This window comes from Myotis brandtii, unplaced genomic scaffold (assembly GCF_000412655.1).
Source record: "Myotis brandtii unplaced genomic scaffold, ASM41265v1 scaffold500, whole genome shotgun sequence".
Taxonomy (NCBI): Eukaryota; Metazoa; Chordata; class Mammalia; order Chiroptera; family Vespertilionidae; genus Myotis; species Myotis brandtii.
In genome coordinates, this window is record NW_005369062.1 from 1,407,577 (window position 1) to 1,422,651 (window position 15,075).

The 15,075-nt window shown below is 47.0% G+C and overlaps 1 protein-coding gene across 2 annotated transcripts in view; it reads right to left on the reverse strand.

The window, feature by feature from the left end:
- Positions 1–785: 785 nt before the first annotated feature.
- ATP7B (ATPase, Cu++ transporting, beta polypeptide) overlaps positions 786–15,075 on the reverse strand; it is an 88,302-nt gene continuing 74,012 nt past the window's right edge. For both annotated transcript variants that reach the window (XM_014548308.1, XM_014548306.1), the window contains exons 13-22: positions 14,777–14,911; positions 12,277–12,471; positions 10,138–10,320; positions 8,601–8,766; positions 7,244–7,387; positions 5,905–6,047; positions 4,206–4,409; positions 3,992–4,109; positions 2,723–2,825; positions 786–1,581 (exon numbers count right to left, since the gene is read on the reverse strand). In XM_014548308.1, the coding sequence (XP_014403794.1) occupies positions 1,308–1,581; positions 2,723–2,825; positions 3,992–4,109; positions 4,206–4,409; positions 5,905–6,047; positions 7,244–7,387; positions 8,601–8,766; positions 10,138–10,320; positions 12,277–12,471; positions 14,777–14,911 (1,665 nt within the window). In that variant the 3' untranslated portion in view covers positions 786–1,307. The remainder of the gene's footprint in view (positions 1,582–2,722; positions 2,826–3,991; positions 4,110–4,205; positions 4,410–5,904; positions 6,048–7,243; positions 7,388–8,600; positions 8,767–10,137; positions 10,321–12,276; positions 12,472–14,776; positions 14,912–15,075) is intronic.

Genomic DNA, 15,075 nt, shown 5'->3' on the forward strand with positions numbered 1-15,075 from the left:
TCCTTTGGGAAGTTGTGGCTACCCCTTTCCTAAAGCACCACCAACTCAGCATGCAGTAGAAGCTCATGGAGAAGAGCTGTGATGCCCTCTAGTTTGGGAATCTTTGTTTTCTCAGAGTTGCACAAACCAACATGAATTCTACATTTTTCATCATGAAGTAACAGTCACACAGCAGACCATGTAACTGAAGCTCCAGGAGCCACGAGGTAGGTTCCTGCCTGCACGAGCCTCCCCCAACAGGTCTTCAAGTACCACAAGTCTCCCCGGGCCCAAGCGCCTGGGCCCCACAGGAAGCTGGACTTCTCAAGTCTCAGGCTCTGAGACCCTCACTCCATCTGGGCAACAACGGTCAAGACTCCACAGAGAAGTGGCTCATAAGCAAGAACGAACTGGCACACAGGTCTTCAAGTACCACAGTCTTCCCGGGCCCAAGCGCCTGGACCCCACAGAGAAGTGGCTCATAAGCAAGAACGAACTGGCAAGCTCTCTGGCTGGGCATGTGAGTGAGCAGACTCAGGCGGCACATGGGCACATGCACTTGAGAAGCGCCTGAGAGCAGCAGCAGGGACCAGGAGGATGCCAGTCCTGCCCTGAAAGACGAGGGTGCCACCCCCAGTGTCAAGGACAGAAAAAGAAGAGGCTGTACCAGCAGAAACTAAAGAATGCACTTGAGGTAAACTGTGGTCTTTAGAGATATGATGCTCGCGGGCGTTGTAAAAAAGAGGACAACACCGAGGTTTTTCGTGAGTTCTATGAAAAGGCTCAGCTAAGTTTTTGGTGCCAGCCTGCCCTGAAAGACGAGGGTGCCACCCCCAGTGTCAAGGACAGAAAAAGAAGAGGCTGTACCAGCAGAAACTAAAGAATGCACTTGAGGTAAACTGTGGTCTTTAGAGATATGATGCTCGCGGGCGTTGTAAAAAAGAGGACAACACCGAGGTTTTTCGTGAGTTCTATGAAAAGGCTCAGCTAAGTTTTTGGTCCTGGTAAGATTTTCTTCATTTCACAGACAGTCATCCCAAATACTAAATAAAGCCGAGGTCTGTAAGAGTGGTGGCTGTCCACCCTATTCTAGAGTCGGCAAGGTTTCCAAGAAGCCCACACCAATAGCCTGGATAAGGCTTCACCCTGTGCTGTGGGATCCAGGCGGGGTGGTTCTGCCCAGGAGCCACATCTGGACAATGCCATCTGCTGCAGGGAGGAATGATCTGAATGTCCAGGGTGTGGAAATGGCTGCGATGCTGCACCTGGGGCTAGAGCTGCTGATCAGCTAGGAGATGGAACATGGGGTCTGCACCAGCCTGGAGCTTTCAGATGAACTGCTCCTCGTCCCTGTCATTCAGGAGCAGAGACCACTTGTCCCCACTGTCATCAGCTGAGGTGCTGTGCCGAGACAGCTTGTCGGACTTCAGGGAGGACAGAGACACCTGGCTGATGTAGCTGACCTGGTCCCAGGGCGTGGCCCTGGGGGAGTCCCGGCGCCGGTCATCCATGCCAATGTGCACGCTGACTTGGGATGCGGTGAGGGGCTTCATGCGGCCCTGGGCCTGGGCCTCGTACCTCTCCAGGTCGGGCTTCTTATAGCTGCAAAGTAAGATTCCAAGAGCATCTGAACCATTCTGGACACAGGCTTTTGAAAGCCTCTCATCCAAGTATTTCAAAAACACTCAGTATTAAACTCCTAGGGTTTAGGTAAACTCCCAATTTAGAAACTTTGTATCCAAATGCTTGGCATGTAGGCTGTCATTAATTTCTTGTTAAATGAAAGCATAAGTAAATAAACATCTATTTTAAAAAAGGAAAAATATTAATATACATACAGTCATGGGCCACATAATGATGTTTCGGTCAACAAGAGACCGCATATGTGACAGAGGTCCCATAAGGTTACAATGGAGCCGAAAACTTCCTATCCCTAGAGATGTCAGAGCCATTGTGGCACTCATTACTCATGTGTTTGTGGTGATGCTGGCGTTAACAAACCCACTGAGCTGCCAGCCAGATAAAAGTACAGCACATACAATTATGTACAGAACATAACGATGATGTACGATTATGTTAATGGTTTGCATACTTACTCTACTATGTTTTTTATTATTTTAGGATGTATTCTTTCTACTTATTAAAAACCAGTTTGCTATAAAACACTATGCCATACTACACTGGCAGCAACCTCATACATCTCCTGTCCACTGCATCTCTTGACTACATCATTTTCTCTTGTGCTTGAATTATTCTCATGTTGTTTTGTACTGTAACATGCTGTGCAGGCTTGTAACCTAGGAGCAATAGGTAATACCATATAGCCTAGGTATGTAGCAGGCTATACCTAATCTAGGTTTGTGCAAGTGCACTCTATGATGTTCCTTCCCAAAAGGACAAAATTGCCTAACGACACTTTTCCCAGACTGAATCCCTGGGGCTAAGCGACACATGACTGTACTTACATAAGCAGCCCTTTAGCAAAATAAGTAGAATAACCCAGCATATGATGACTGTTAAGTGATAGATTACTTGATCGTGGTGCTAATAAATCATTATACACTCAGCTGTCCCTTAGGTCTTTGCCTTAGGTGAATGAATCAGGAATCTGAGCTTAGCACACACCCACTGCTGGCCCAGGAGGCGCACCAGCCAGCCGAAACTGCGTTGCGCATGCAGTGCAAAGGGGCCTAGCAAGTATCGCCTCGCCTGCAGCACATGCTCCTGCCCTGTGGGGACTCACCACTTGAGCTGCAGCGATGAGAGAACTACAGACACAGAGGAGGCTGCCATGGCTGCCGAGCCCATCCACGGCTGCAGCACGATGCCAAAGGGCATGAAGACACCTGCGTGGGTTGGGGGGAGAGACAACACTCACAGTGCAGCCCGGAGAGAGCAAGGAGAGGGCCCACCAGGAAGTGCTCAACATAACTTGGAAGCCCCCTGCCACAGTGAGCACATGCCTGCAGGCCTCTAAAGCAGGCTATCTCAGAGCTGGGCAGTGGGGGCGCTGTTGAGGGGACTGGGGTCTCCCATCCACCCTGCCCTTCCTGGGCCTGTCCATAGGTGCCAACACCATTTCAGGGGAAACTCCAGGAGAACAGTGAATCTGAGGAACCAGAGGGGTAGCAGCAGGATGGGGGAGCCAGCTGTCCTGAGGCACCGCGGGGACTGTGTGAGCACTCAGAGGACACACTGCTAGTGACCACAGACCTGTCTGCATGGGTTGTCTTCCCTCAGGGCTCAAAACATCTTTCTAAAGGGCAATGTGAGCTAGGACCCAGGACAGGGCCAGGAGACTCAGTCCACATCTGGGCAAAGGTCTGTGGCAGAGGCACAAACACAGGAGTGAATCAGCACCTGGGCTGGCTCTGGAAGCTGCCTGGCCCACCTCACCCAGTACGTTCAGGCAGACATGCTAATCATCATGTGAGTCACCTTTAACCACTCAGGCACAACAGGGGACTTGAAGTGGGAAAGTTGTGTTTACAAACTTTAGGTCTCAGCCCACGTAGAAGCCTTTCCTTGCAGAAGAGCTTTTTCCTACTGGGTAACTCAGTACTGAACGGGGAAGAGAGGAGTTATGAGGCAGAAAAATCCATCTCTTTCTGTGAGACAGGGTACGTCTCGGGCAGGATGCATTTTTAAATTAAGGTTCTAAAACATCAATCACGGTGCCTAGCATGTAGCAGGGGCCCCATAACTGTTAATAATGCTAGTTTTTCAGACCGTATGTGTAATAAATGGTTCAGAAAACAGGGCCATAGTAAATAAATAGTCAAGCATCTTGGCAGCTTTTCAGAGAGAACCAGAGTGAATGAAGGTTGGGGTTCTCTCTGCAGTTTCTCATTTACTTTTAGAGAGTTAGCAAGCAGAGCACATAATAAAATCAACATTTTCTAAAATGCTTCTGGCCAGCGAGCCAGCGAGGTGGGCTGCGCACTAAGTTCGGCAGGAACCAGGCACACAGAGAGCTAGAGGCAAAGGTCACAAGCAGGGAGAGCCCCGTTACCTGCTGCGATGGGAATGCCAACCAGGTTATAGATCAACGCCAGCACCAGGTTGAGCCGTATCCTCCAGACAGTCCTCTTGGAGAGATGAATGGCAGCGACTACGTCGAGCAAGTCATTCTGAGGTAGAGGAGCATTTGGTGAGCCAGGAGCTGTGCCCACAGCCCTTACCCCTCCCACTGTCTGGACAACGGGGAGGAGACACAGCACGCTCACTCTGATGAGAACAACGTCAGCCGCCTCAATGGCGACATCTGTGCCTGTCCCGATGGCGATGCCGACATCGGCCTGGGCCAAGGCCGGGGAGTCATTAATGCCGTCTCCCACCATGGCGACTTTCTTCCCTTCCTTCTGGAGCTCCTGGACCTTGGCCACCTTGTGAGAAGGCAGCACCTCTGCAAAGACTTTGTTGATGCCAACCTAAAAGGAAAGGAAAACAGCCATAAAAAAATAAATATATGACAATGCCCGGTGTTGGCAAAGGATAGAAATAGTAGCAGAAACCCAAGTCTTCCTGCCCAGCCCCCACCCGGCCTCCAGATCGTCAATGATGTCAGTCACCAAGCCCCACAGGTTCCAGATCACATGGCAAATTTACTCCCTGATCCCATCACAAGGCCAGGCAGTGGTTTGGGGCCCTCACTGGTCTCCCGGCCCATATCCTGGCCTCCCCACTCTCTTCTCCATATGCTGTCCCAGTGTCTTTCCACAACAAATTATTTGGTCATTTTCCTTTCCTGCTTAATCTCCTCCAGTGGACCCCAGTTCCCTTAGGACAACATCTAAATTCCTCGGTCTGCCTCCTGAGGTCCCCTTAGACAGTCCCCTAAATCTCTGCTCATCTCCAGCTCCTTGCACCATTCAGCTCCATGTGCTCTCCAACTCCCCACTACTTTGTACCCCTGGACGGTGCTCTTGCTGCCTGTTCTGGCCTGGAAGGTCAGCTTGCTTTCCCTCCTCCTGCCCCCTCTTCTTCACCAGACCACTCCTGACTCAAGCTTCCTCTCCCCTGGGAAGGCATCCCCAGCCCCTGCCAGGCTGGAGGGAAGTTGGCAGCACCCACATGCCCCATGCACTCTTCTGTTGAAACACCAAGGACTCATTTTATAGTTGGTCACTGGTCCACCCTCCCACAGGACTGGGAGCTCCTTAAGGGCAGGTACCCTCTTCACTCCTCTCTGTAGCCTGGGCAGTGTTTAATAAGTGCTTGCTGAATGAATGAACAAGTTTTAACCAGGAAAGGGAGTAACTCAACAAGTCCATCATTAGCAAAATGCCCAGTAAAGAGAGGTACTGTTGCTTCCCTCATAGGGTGCAATTCATTTTTCAAAAGCATACCACTGTACACACACTTTTAGGAGGAGGGGTATATATGCTCTTCAGGAATTTGTACTGGAGCCATCCCCGTGAGGTGGGCCAGGCAAGCATGCAGCAGCACTGTCTGCACGGCCCAAACTCAGAACCCAGGGCTGTGGGGGAACTGCCCGGGATCAGTCACTTATCTGGTGCAACCAGTGGGAAGAGTTGAGCTAGCAAAACATTCCTTCAACATAAAGACTACAAAGTTGTTTATGTCAGCCCTCAAGCCATGGTGTGGTGTTTTTTTTTTGTTCACTGCGAAGACTGGAATGGAGAATGATGGAGTTGCTTTTCCAGGGCTGCAGCCAGTCCTGCATGAATCACAGCCCCCAGGCCCCAGGGCGTGACCTTTGCTGCTACAGCATGGTGGTCAGGGGTGAGGGTGAGGTTGGGGGTGGGGGTGGGGGTGCTGCATGGCTGAAAAGAACCCATCCAGGGGGAAGCAGAAGCAAAGCTGAGTGCTGGATGCACTGGTGCTTAGTTTTCCCCCTCAAACTGCTTCTGTGAGCTTAATGTCACTTTGGTTTGAAAAAGGGAAGAGGGCCCCGGCCCAGACCTGGGTGGCGATGGCTCTGGCTGTCTTGCGGTTGTCCCCAGTGATCAGCACCACGTCCACGCCCATGCTCTTCAGTGTGTGCACAGCCAGGGCGGCCTCCTGCTTGACGGCGTCTGCAATGGCGATCATGCCACAGAGCACCCCTGAGGGAAACACCACAGTGGGTGCAAGAAGCAGGGCCCTGGGCGGCCCAAGGAGCACAGCCGGTTTCAGTTTCCTTAACAGCATGTTACCCGCAAGAAACAAAACACCCAATTATAGAACATAATATGGTTTGATTCTGGTTTTTTTTTTTAAATTTACATACGACAGATGCATACAAAGTCTGGAAGGACTATCAAAATGTCAACAGTGGCTCTCTGAGGTGTAGGCTAATGAGCAACTCGATTTTCTTCCTTATAGCTCTCAGAATTTTCCAAATTTTCCGCATAGCACATCCACTTGCAGAGTATCTAGCTCATAACTCAATATACCTTAGCTATTAAAACATGACAAATATAACAAATACAGAAAATACTACTTAGGAAGTGATGATTGTCCAAATAGCAAGAAAATCAATACTTCCTTTTTTTTCCTTGTGATAAAAGCCACTTGAATAGAACTTTTTTTTGGAGTGAACCTTTTAGATACTGAGGCAGGAAGGCTTTTGAGGCCTGAGGTGTGGCGGCAGCAGAGTGAGGGTGAGTGATGTGTAAGGGGCATGACTCCAGTTGAGCCAATTATGCTCTGTCGAATGGAGGGAATTGTGGGTGTACAAGGACTTAGGAGGCGGCCTCGTGATGGGAGGAGGAAAACGAAAAAGCGAATAGGAAAGAGGACCTAAATTAGTTCTTATCTGCATATAGTTTTACTTCTATTAGCAGACACTAACATTAACAAGTAAGATGCTAATCTACCTGAGATGTAAAGCCCAAGATATAACTGGGTCCTTAGATACACTCCATCTTGAGAAGCGGAGGCAAGCTGCAGGGACCTCATTCTTTCAGGGCATGCTAGGGATAAACCTCTTGGAAAGTGAGCTGCTTTGTCTGCAGTGATGAGGAGGAGGACTCCAAGCGGCCAGCTTGGACTGCAGCAAACAATGATGGTGAAGACAGAACTCCAAGCGCAAGGAGACAGGTGCCAGAGCAGAGCTGGCTCTGCAGCAGAGAGGAGGGCGAGGGAAAGGGCCTCGGGACCGGGGATGCCGTGAAAAAGACACCAGCGCAATCTTTTACAAGGGAAAACTAAAATTAGTAAAGGGAGATTGTTTCTTTTAAAGAGGCAGGATCTATTTTTGCCTGACATCGCCAGAAGCTTCATGTCTGAGAGAGCAGGAGGAAGGCAGAGCGAGTGATACCGTCAATAGCCACCAAGATGGCCGTGTGGCCCTTCATCTCATGGTCTGTCATAGCGTCGCTGACCTCGCTGGAAATGGCTAAGCCGTTGCGCCTCATCCATTCTCGGTTTCCAATCAGCACAGAGAAAGTCTGGGGAGCTACGTCTGTTCAAAAGAGTTTGTGGTTATTCCCAAACAGTGTAATTTCATCATGAGAAATTACTAAAAACTATGGAGCCCTTTTAACGGCAAAATATCCATTTGACCATTCCGAGAAATTATCACTTAGTAAGTGCCTCTCAGAACACCATCCTTAAAGGACCAGGGGGAAAAGTATAACTAATGTGTAGAACATGTGGGTATGAATTAAAATGGGACATTAAAAGGTACATTTTCTATGTGTGAAAATGTTACAAACCTATCAGACATTATGTGGTGTCCCTATCTGCCTTTAGAGGAATCTGCTGCTTCTTTTTCAGGGAGTTATTTCTCCAGCATCAAATGCAAGTAGTGACTAGCGACATCACTGCTTGGTACAGATGACCCAAGGTGAACAGCAAGTACTCTGTCTACTTCTATGAAATGTTTTAAAGCTATACCTCCTAAAAGGCCAGTGAGTCTTTCTCCTCTCACCTTCCATGTGTGCCAGTAACTTAGGCGTCACTGCATGAACCAGTCCCTGGACACTAAATGGAAAGGTCATCCTAGGGCTTTAAGTTGCTAGAAGGTGGCAGATGGCTTCCAACAGTGAAATCTAAATCAAGACTCAATTACCAACATACTTAAGAGAAAGCACTAGACACAGTTGTTTTTTTTCTGGTTTGGGGTGTTAAGTTTTCATACTCTTACACTGATGGCTACCAAGCTATCCTTAGAATAAGAAAGGCCATTATTCAAAAGCAGCTCTCACTCCAAGCAGTGTCCCTGCTTAGCGTGGCCAGACCATTCCCATCAGCTTTCCCTGACTGCTGCCGGCTCTGTAAACACAAAGCTTCCCATCAGAGTTCTACTGAGCAGGAGGTTTCCTGTTTAGGAAGAACAAAGCAGAATTCCCAGCTGTCCACTTTGTAGCTCACAAGAAGCCAGGCTAACTTGGGATAAGAAAGTGGAGACTCAAAATTATGAGCAATACTCTATAGATTTATGTAATAGACTACTTTTGTCTGCCATTGGCATCAAGAGCCAGAGGAATCAAATACAAGAGGAACTTCAGGCTTTCCTGGGGAGGGAGGCGTGCAGTGCACCTGCCATGAGCCACCTTTCTCCACAGCAGGGGAACCAGGTAGCATGGTGCTCTCTGTGTTTGGCACGCTGCCACCTGACCCAGCCAGACCCAACCCCTGGCCGGCTGAGCACCAGAGACAAAGGCCAGGGATACCTATTTCCGTGGGGACACTGCCAACCCCATTCAGGTGAGTGGCCCGTTCGCTCAGGTGCTCGCTGTGGGCCAGGATGCCTTCCACGCTGCTGACTTTACAGCCAATTCCACAGCCTGGCACGGCCTGGAAGTCCATGCAGTATCCCAAGGCCTCAGTTCCAAGTTCCTGTGAAGGAAGGGAGCAGGAAGAGGAACCAGAAAACAGAGGGGGAGGTGAGAGGGAGCAGGGCAGAGATGGGGGTGAGGGTAGGAGAGAGAGCAGCCCCAACCATGAATTAAGAGGGAAAGGTGGGATGGGAAGTAGAATTGCAGGAAAAGGTAAAGAGATAAACTATTAACTCAGCAATTCCTTTTCTCTGACACAGACATTTTAATTATTAAATTGAACAAAATTAAATAGCCGAAACTCTGTCCTTAGGTGGGTGCCTCATGATATTGGACATGTTGCAGACTAGGAGAAAGGCTATTCACATCAAACATCTCAAATTAAGGATGGGGAGTTGTAAAGGTGTCGAAGAGAGGAAATATGTTATTTTTATGTCACAAGTAATTTCATTAAAATAATGGAATAGGCAAGTGGTAACAAAGCTATTCTTAGGCTATTGAGAGAGAACTGCCCACTTGCAGACCCGTGGAGGAGGGTGATGTGGCAGGAGAAAGAAGTGGGGCACTGTTTTTATCTGGGTTAACAAAACAGCAAAGGAAGCATGGCTGAGGGTGAGCAGAATTCTTTCTGAAACATCAGAAAGGTGAGAGGTGAAATGGCATGCCTGACCCTACATGAAAGACAGAAACACGAAATGAGATTTTCGGGAGGTTCCCTGTCCAGGAAGAGTTGTCAACTTTTTCAAGGCATCCATGTAACCCTCTACATTTACTGATAATTGTATTTGCCCACACCGTTTACATTTTTTCTGGGCAGTATTCTGGGACATTCTGTTGCTTCTATATTCATATTGAAAATAGAGAAAATTAAATAGGACCTTAGTCTGAGAAGATCAAAAGATGAATGCTTCCCAAGTAACTGTGCCAAGAACCCATTGGGCTTCCGCTCACTTCTGCTGGCTCCTCTCCATTTCAGATGTTCCCGACTGCATGGATTTCTACCCCGTCATCCCAAGACCCCATTCATTTCTGTATCCCTTTGCACTAAGTAAAGGTCTGAATTTATATACCATCTGTCTTCCTCACCCAACCAGCAAGCAGCTCCGAGAGGCAGAGTTCCCATCTTCATAGTTGTCCCGAGCCCAGGTGCTCAGTAAATGCTCAACAAATGACTGTTAACACTGAGCTGCTTTTGCAATGATCTGGAGATGTGACAAGGGACCAACTACTGCGAGCCACATCTCCACTGGCCTGCTAAGTGGTTTTCCAGATCACACAAGCCAAGGCCTCCTCGAAGGCAGCTGACTGAGGTGCCATGGCAGCTGAGAGTAAAAGCCTGTTAGGAGGAAGGAGCTTGGAGGCTCCAGCCTCACAGGTGAGAGAGGAGGCTGTGGGAGGAGCAGGAGGAGGAGCAATGCCCAGGTCTTCGTACCTCTTTACAGTATTTGGTGACAGCCACACCCAAGGGGTGCTCACTGCTGGCCTCCGCAGTCCCCACCACAGCAAGAACTTTCCTGAGGGGCAGCGTGGCCACATCCACGAGCAAGAGGACCCGCATGACTTTGGGGACCCCGTGGGTAATGGTGCCAGTTTTGTCAAACATCACAGTCTTTATCTGTCAAAACAACCACATCTCGGTTAGCACAAATACAGATGGAAGGGACTTTAAAATCCACACAAACTTGAGGCAGAACTTAACAACAGTCCTTCATCCTCCATGACATAATCATCTGCAATCAATCACAAGGTTCAACCACTCCCCCTGCAAAAACTGTTTCCCTCTATGCCCCCCCCAAATCCTCATTATGTTTTAACCTTAACCAGGTTGAGCCAGAAACTCTCACTCCGATGTAGCGAGAGATGGCACGCTGTCTCCTGGACAGTAACACTGGCAGATTTCTTGTGCAGGATCAGGAGCCAGGGATCTGGGAGTCGGCTATCTACTGCTATCTGCTGAGTCAATCATGCTTTTCTCTGGCCTGTGTAATTGCAAAAGCCTACTAACATTAAAGCTCTTGCACTCCAAGTTCAAGGAAGGGAATATTCCTTGGCCATAATAACAGGTAACCACCAGAGCCAGTTTTTAGACCTGCCCCACTTAGTCAATGGCAGCTTTGCACCAGTCCCCGTGGGTGGGCTCAGCCAGTCAATAACAGCCACACTGGCACCTGCTTTCCTATGGCCAGAGTCCACCAATCCCTGGACTCAGGCTTCCTCAAGCCCCATGTTAGGTCTGCTTGCTGTGTTCAGACTATGACCCACAAGCATGGTTCTCCCTTCATTAGCAAATAATAGATTCAGCTTTTTGTTTCTGCTACTGAGTGCTGGCCCCTTCAACACTATCAACTGGTCTTCCTCCATCAATTCTTGCCTCCTTTTAGTCCATCCTTCACTTTGTAACCAGATCTTCCCAACAAGTAATCCAGTCACATCACATAGGCGCTTAACACCCCTCCACAGCTCCCTGTTGTCCTTTGTGCTAATTTCCAAATCCTTTCATAAACCTCCAAGACCCTTCAAGGTCCCTCTCTCCCTCACCTTTTCCCTCAATAGCCTGATCTATCGATTTCTCTTTCTCTCAATGACTTTCTTTCAGTTCCTCATTTATTATTCAGCAAATAACTATTGAGTGTTTTCAATGTGCCAGGCACTGGGCAAGACACTGGGGATACAATGATGGGAACAGTTCACAGTCTTCGATGTTATAGAGTCTACGATACAGAACCCCCTACCCAGCCCCTTACCCCCAGGTCCTTTCCATGTGCTTTCCCCACTGCCAGAACATGCTTCCCAACCTCCGTTTTCTGGCTCACTCTCACTCAACTGTCAGGTCTCAGATACACCACCCCTCATGGCCAGTCCAACACACACAAGTCTATGCAAGGCCCTCTGCTGAGCTGATCTCACGGCGTTGCACCCCATCTCATAGCATTTGTTCTTTACTTACTCCATACTTGTCTTTCCCCATCCTTGATAGCCAAAAACCATGACTAGGGCCAGCCATAAGACCCACACATAGTACATACTCAACAAATATCGACTACATTAATGGAAGGTTAAGGATTGGTATGTTTGGCCAAAGGAAGATTCTTTATACACGGTTGCCCATTATTCCACTCCCCAAGGTGACAGGACCCCTCTGCTAATCACACAGATGCAGAGTTGGTACTTTTCTCCAGGTGTGAAAGCTGGCTCTGCCATTTATTAGCTGAAGGCCTTTAGGCAAGTCACCTGGCCTCCTCCTGCTGTAGCTCCCTCATCTGTAAAATGGGAATAATAACACCAACTCAAAGCTGTTGATCAGATTAAATCAACTAATATTTATAAAGTGTTTAATTCTATAACTGTTAACTGCTGCTTTCATTCTGTCAGTCCTCGCTTCCTGTTGTTTTACTTAATGAACAGTACTATCCTCGGGCCTCTATCAGGTTTATCTCTTAATATGAAATTTAAACAGACACTATTTTCACTAGACCTCAAAGTTTAAAAAAAATCATGTAGTAAACAACTACAAAATCATCCTAGTCAAGACCCCGAAAGACGGTCAGGAGCACTGCAGTGCTGGGCCAACCTTGTGGGCCATCTCCAGAGGCTTGCCCCCCTTGATGAGGATGCCATTCCGGGCAGCCACGCCGGTGCCCACCATGACTGCCGTGGGTGTGGCCAAGCCCAGGGAGCAGGGGCAGGCAATGCACAGCACTGTGATGGACGTCTGGAATGCAAACCGGATGATTACCTCTGCCTGGGCAATATGTTTGTTGTGAATCTGAAAAGAGGAAAGAGAGGTAAGCGGAGAGTGAAATGAGAAATCACACAGAATCCTAATCACTGTTGTTTCCTGTGTAAATCCAAAACAACGTATGGGTCTCTTTTCCAGATATGGTGGCACATATTGGTATTATTTGCATTCTGACATCTGGAGTTATCTTCGTTTATTTTTTTTAATGGCTGGTGTCTTTGGAGTACAATCAGGAGATACTATATTCACTTAATTACAATAAAAAGTATGTTTTCTAAATCAAGGATACAGACCACAATTTCATTAGCTTCTATCTACATACTTTTTCTTTTTGAAAGGCAGAATTCTAAAATAAGATATACTATTAAAGGGTAATTTAATTTTTATAGAAATAGTTGGAGTTGGGTCGAGGGCCTGTTGTTTAAGACATAATGCATTTCTTAGAGGTAAGATGATTTGTGTGTGTGTTTTTAAAAAACACACACAATAATTCTTACCAAAATAACACCTGGCATTGTGATGGGATTGGACAGACTTCTAGAAGCTGACATGAACCCTGTCCCTACAGTGATTTTTATGTAGCACAGTGACAACAGTATCTTAAAGGAACATGCAGTACCTCATTTGCCAGCATCCTCCCTGATATTGCAGATAAAACAAAAGAAGCCAAAGTAAGACGGAAAGGCAGGGAACAGCAGAAAGTCACATATTCCAATTTGTTTAACACTGAATTTTCCCATAGCCACATGCCAATAGCTGCTCTCCCACAAAAGCAGAAATTTTAGGCAGTGAGGTGCCACAGTAGCCAGTGGCAAATTCTGGAATACAGTTATAGATTACTTAAAAGCACTGAAGTCTCCTTAGATGTCAGAAAATGTAAAACCTGTACATTTTTCATTTTAACATAGGAAATTTGAGAGAAAAAATGACATCTTAGTGAATCACACACACCCCAACAATATGATATACCTTTAATTATGAGTAAAAACAAGTTTTTAAAAAAGTATTATCCATTCCACAGTTGCAATTTCTTATTCTATGGCTCTAAGGTAAAATACATATTACACTGGGCTAAGTATGAGATATTTTTGGAAAATAAGGTAAAACATTGTTCTACTCACTGGGCCGTTATCAAATACTACTCTACTAGTAAGTGGGTCATTAGCTTTTTATGTATATCAAGGGATCTCAACCTCAGCACTATTGATATTTAGGGCCAGATAATTATTTGTGGGGGCTGTCCTGTGCATTGTAGGATGTTAACAGCATCCCTGGTCTCTACCCACTAGGTGCCAGTAGCATCCCCTCCTCAGTCATGAGAACCAAAAATGTCTCCAGACATGGCCAAATGTCCCTGGGGGCGACAAAATCAGTCCCAATTAGAAATCACTAAGCTCTAATTTCTGAAACAGAAAGTTTTGTTTTGATTTGTTATTTTATACCTTTTTAAACATTTGATAAAACTACATTTCTTAAGATAATATTCTTCATCCACTTTTTAAACTAAAAATGTATGTATATACCGTTGCCTCATGTTTAATAGATATTTACTAAAAACCCACTAGCATTGCTTGGGAAGCTGCAAGGTTAAAGATGGTACTTATGGACATAGACAGCAAAAATACATTTTTCTTAAAATTTCTTAAATATTATCATGCATGCCATCAAAATCTGAAGTGACCTATCTGCTATGGTGTGTGGTTCATAACTCTCCAAATGGACAATACTGCTTGAAGCATTGCAACTGAGAGCCAACTGATGTTTATGAAAGTATCTAACTAGGAAGCAAAGGCCATCCTATCCTATATAATAAAAGGCTAATATGCAAATCGACCAAACTGTGGAACGACGGGTCGATATGATGCGCACTGACCACCAAGGGGCAGACGCTCTATGCAGGAGCTTCCCCCTGGTGGTTAGTGTGCTCCCACAGGGGGAGCACCGCTCAGCCTGAAGCTGGGCTCACAGCTGGCGAGTGCAGCAGCGGTGGTGGGAGCCTCTCCTGCCTCCACGGCAGTGCTAAGGATGTCCGACTGATGGTTTAGGCCCACTCCCTGCAGGCTCCCGGACAGCAAGAGGGTTCAGGCCGGCCTAAGGGGCCCCCTCGAGTGCAAGAATTTTGTGCATCGGGCCTCTAGTCTTTAATAAAAACCTGCAGAAGTAAAGTGACTGATTTCCTACCACGGCTAAGATTTTGCTTCCAATAAGTAAAGCAAGCAAATAAAATGTAATGGGTAACCAAAGCCCATTGAATCTAAGACATGAAAGAATAGGGTTAATGGCAATAGATTATCTAAAACAACAACCATACAGCCCACAGCATTCAACTTACAGGAAAGTACTTCTGAACAACACTAAAATCGATAAAACCGATTATAATCCACACCACCAACGTCAAAGTTGAAATGATGATGATAAATGGGACAAAATATCCACTAAACTGGTCAGCCAGTTGCTGAATGGGTGCCTATAAAAATAAAACACCAAGACCACAGGAAATTACAATCTGCAAAGCAATCAAACACCACAAGAATGGACAAGGACTGGGATTCTCAGCTCCCTCATTAACTTAAAAAAAAACAACTTTATTGTTGAAAGTATGCCCCCTCTTCCCTCCCCCCCCACTGACCT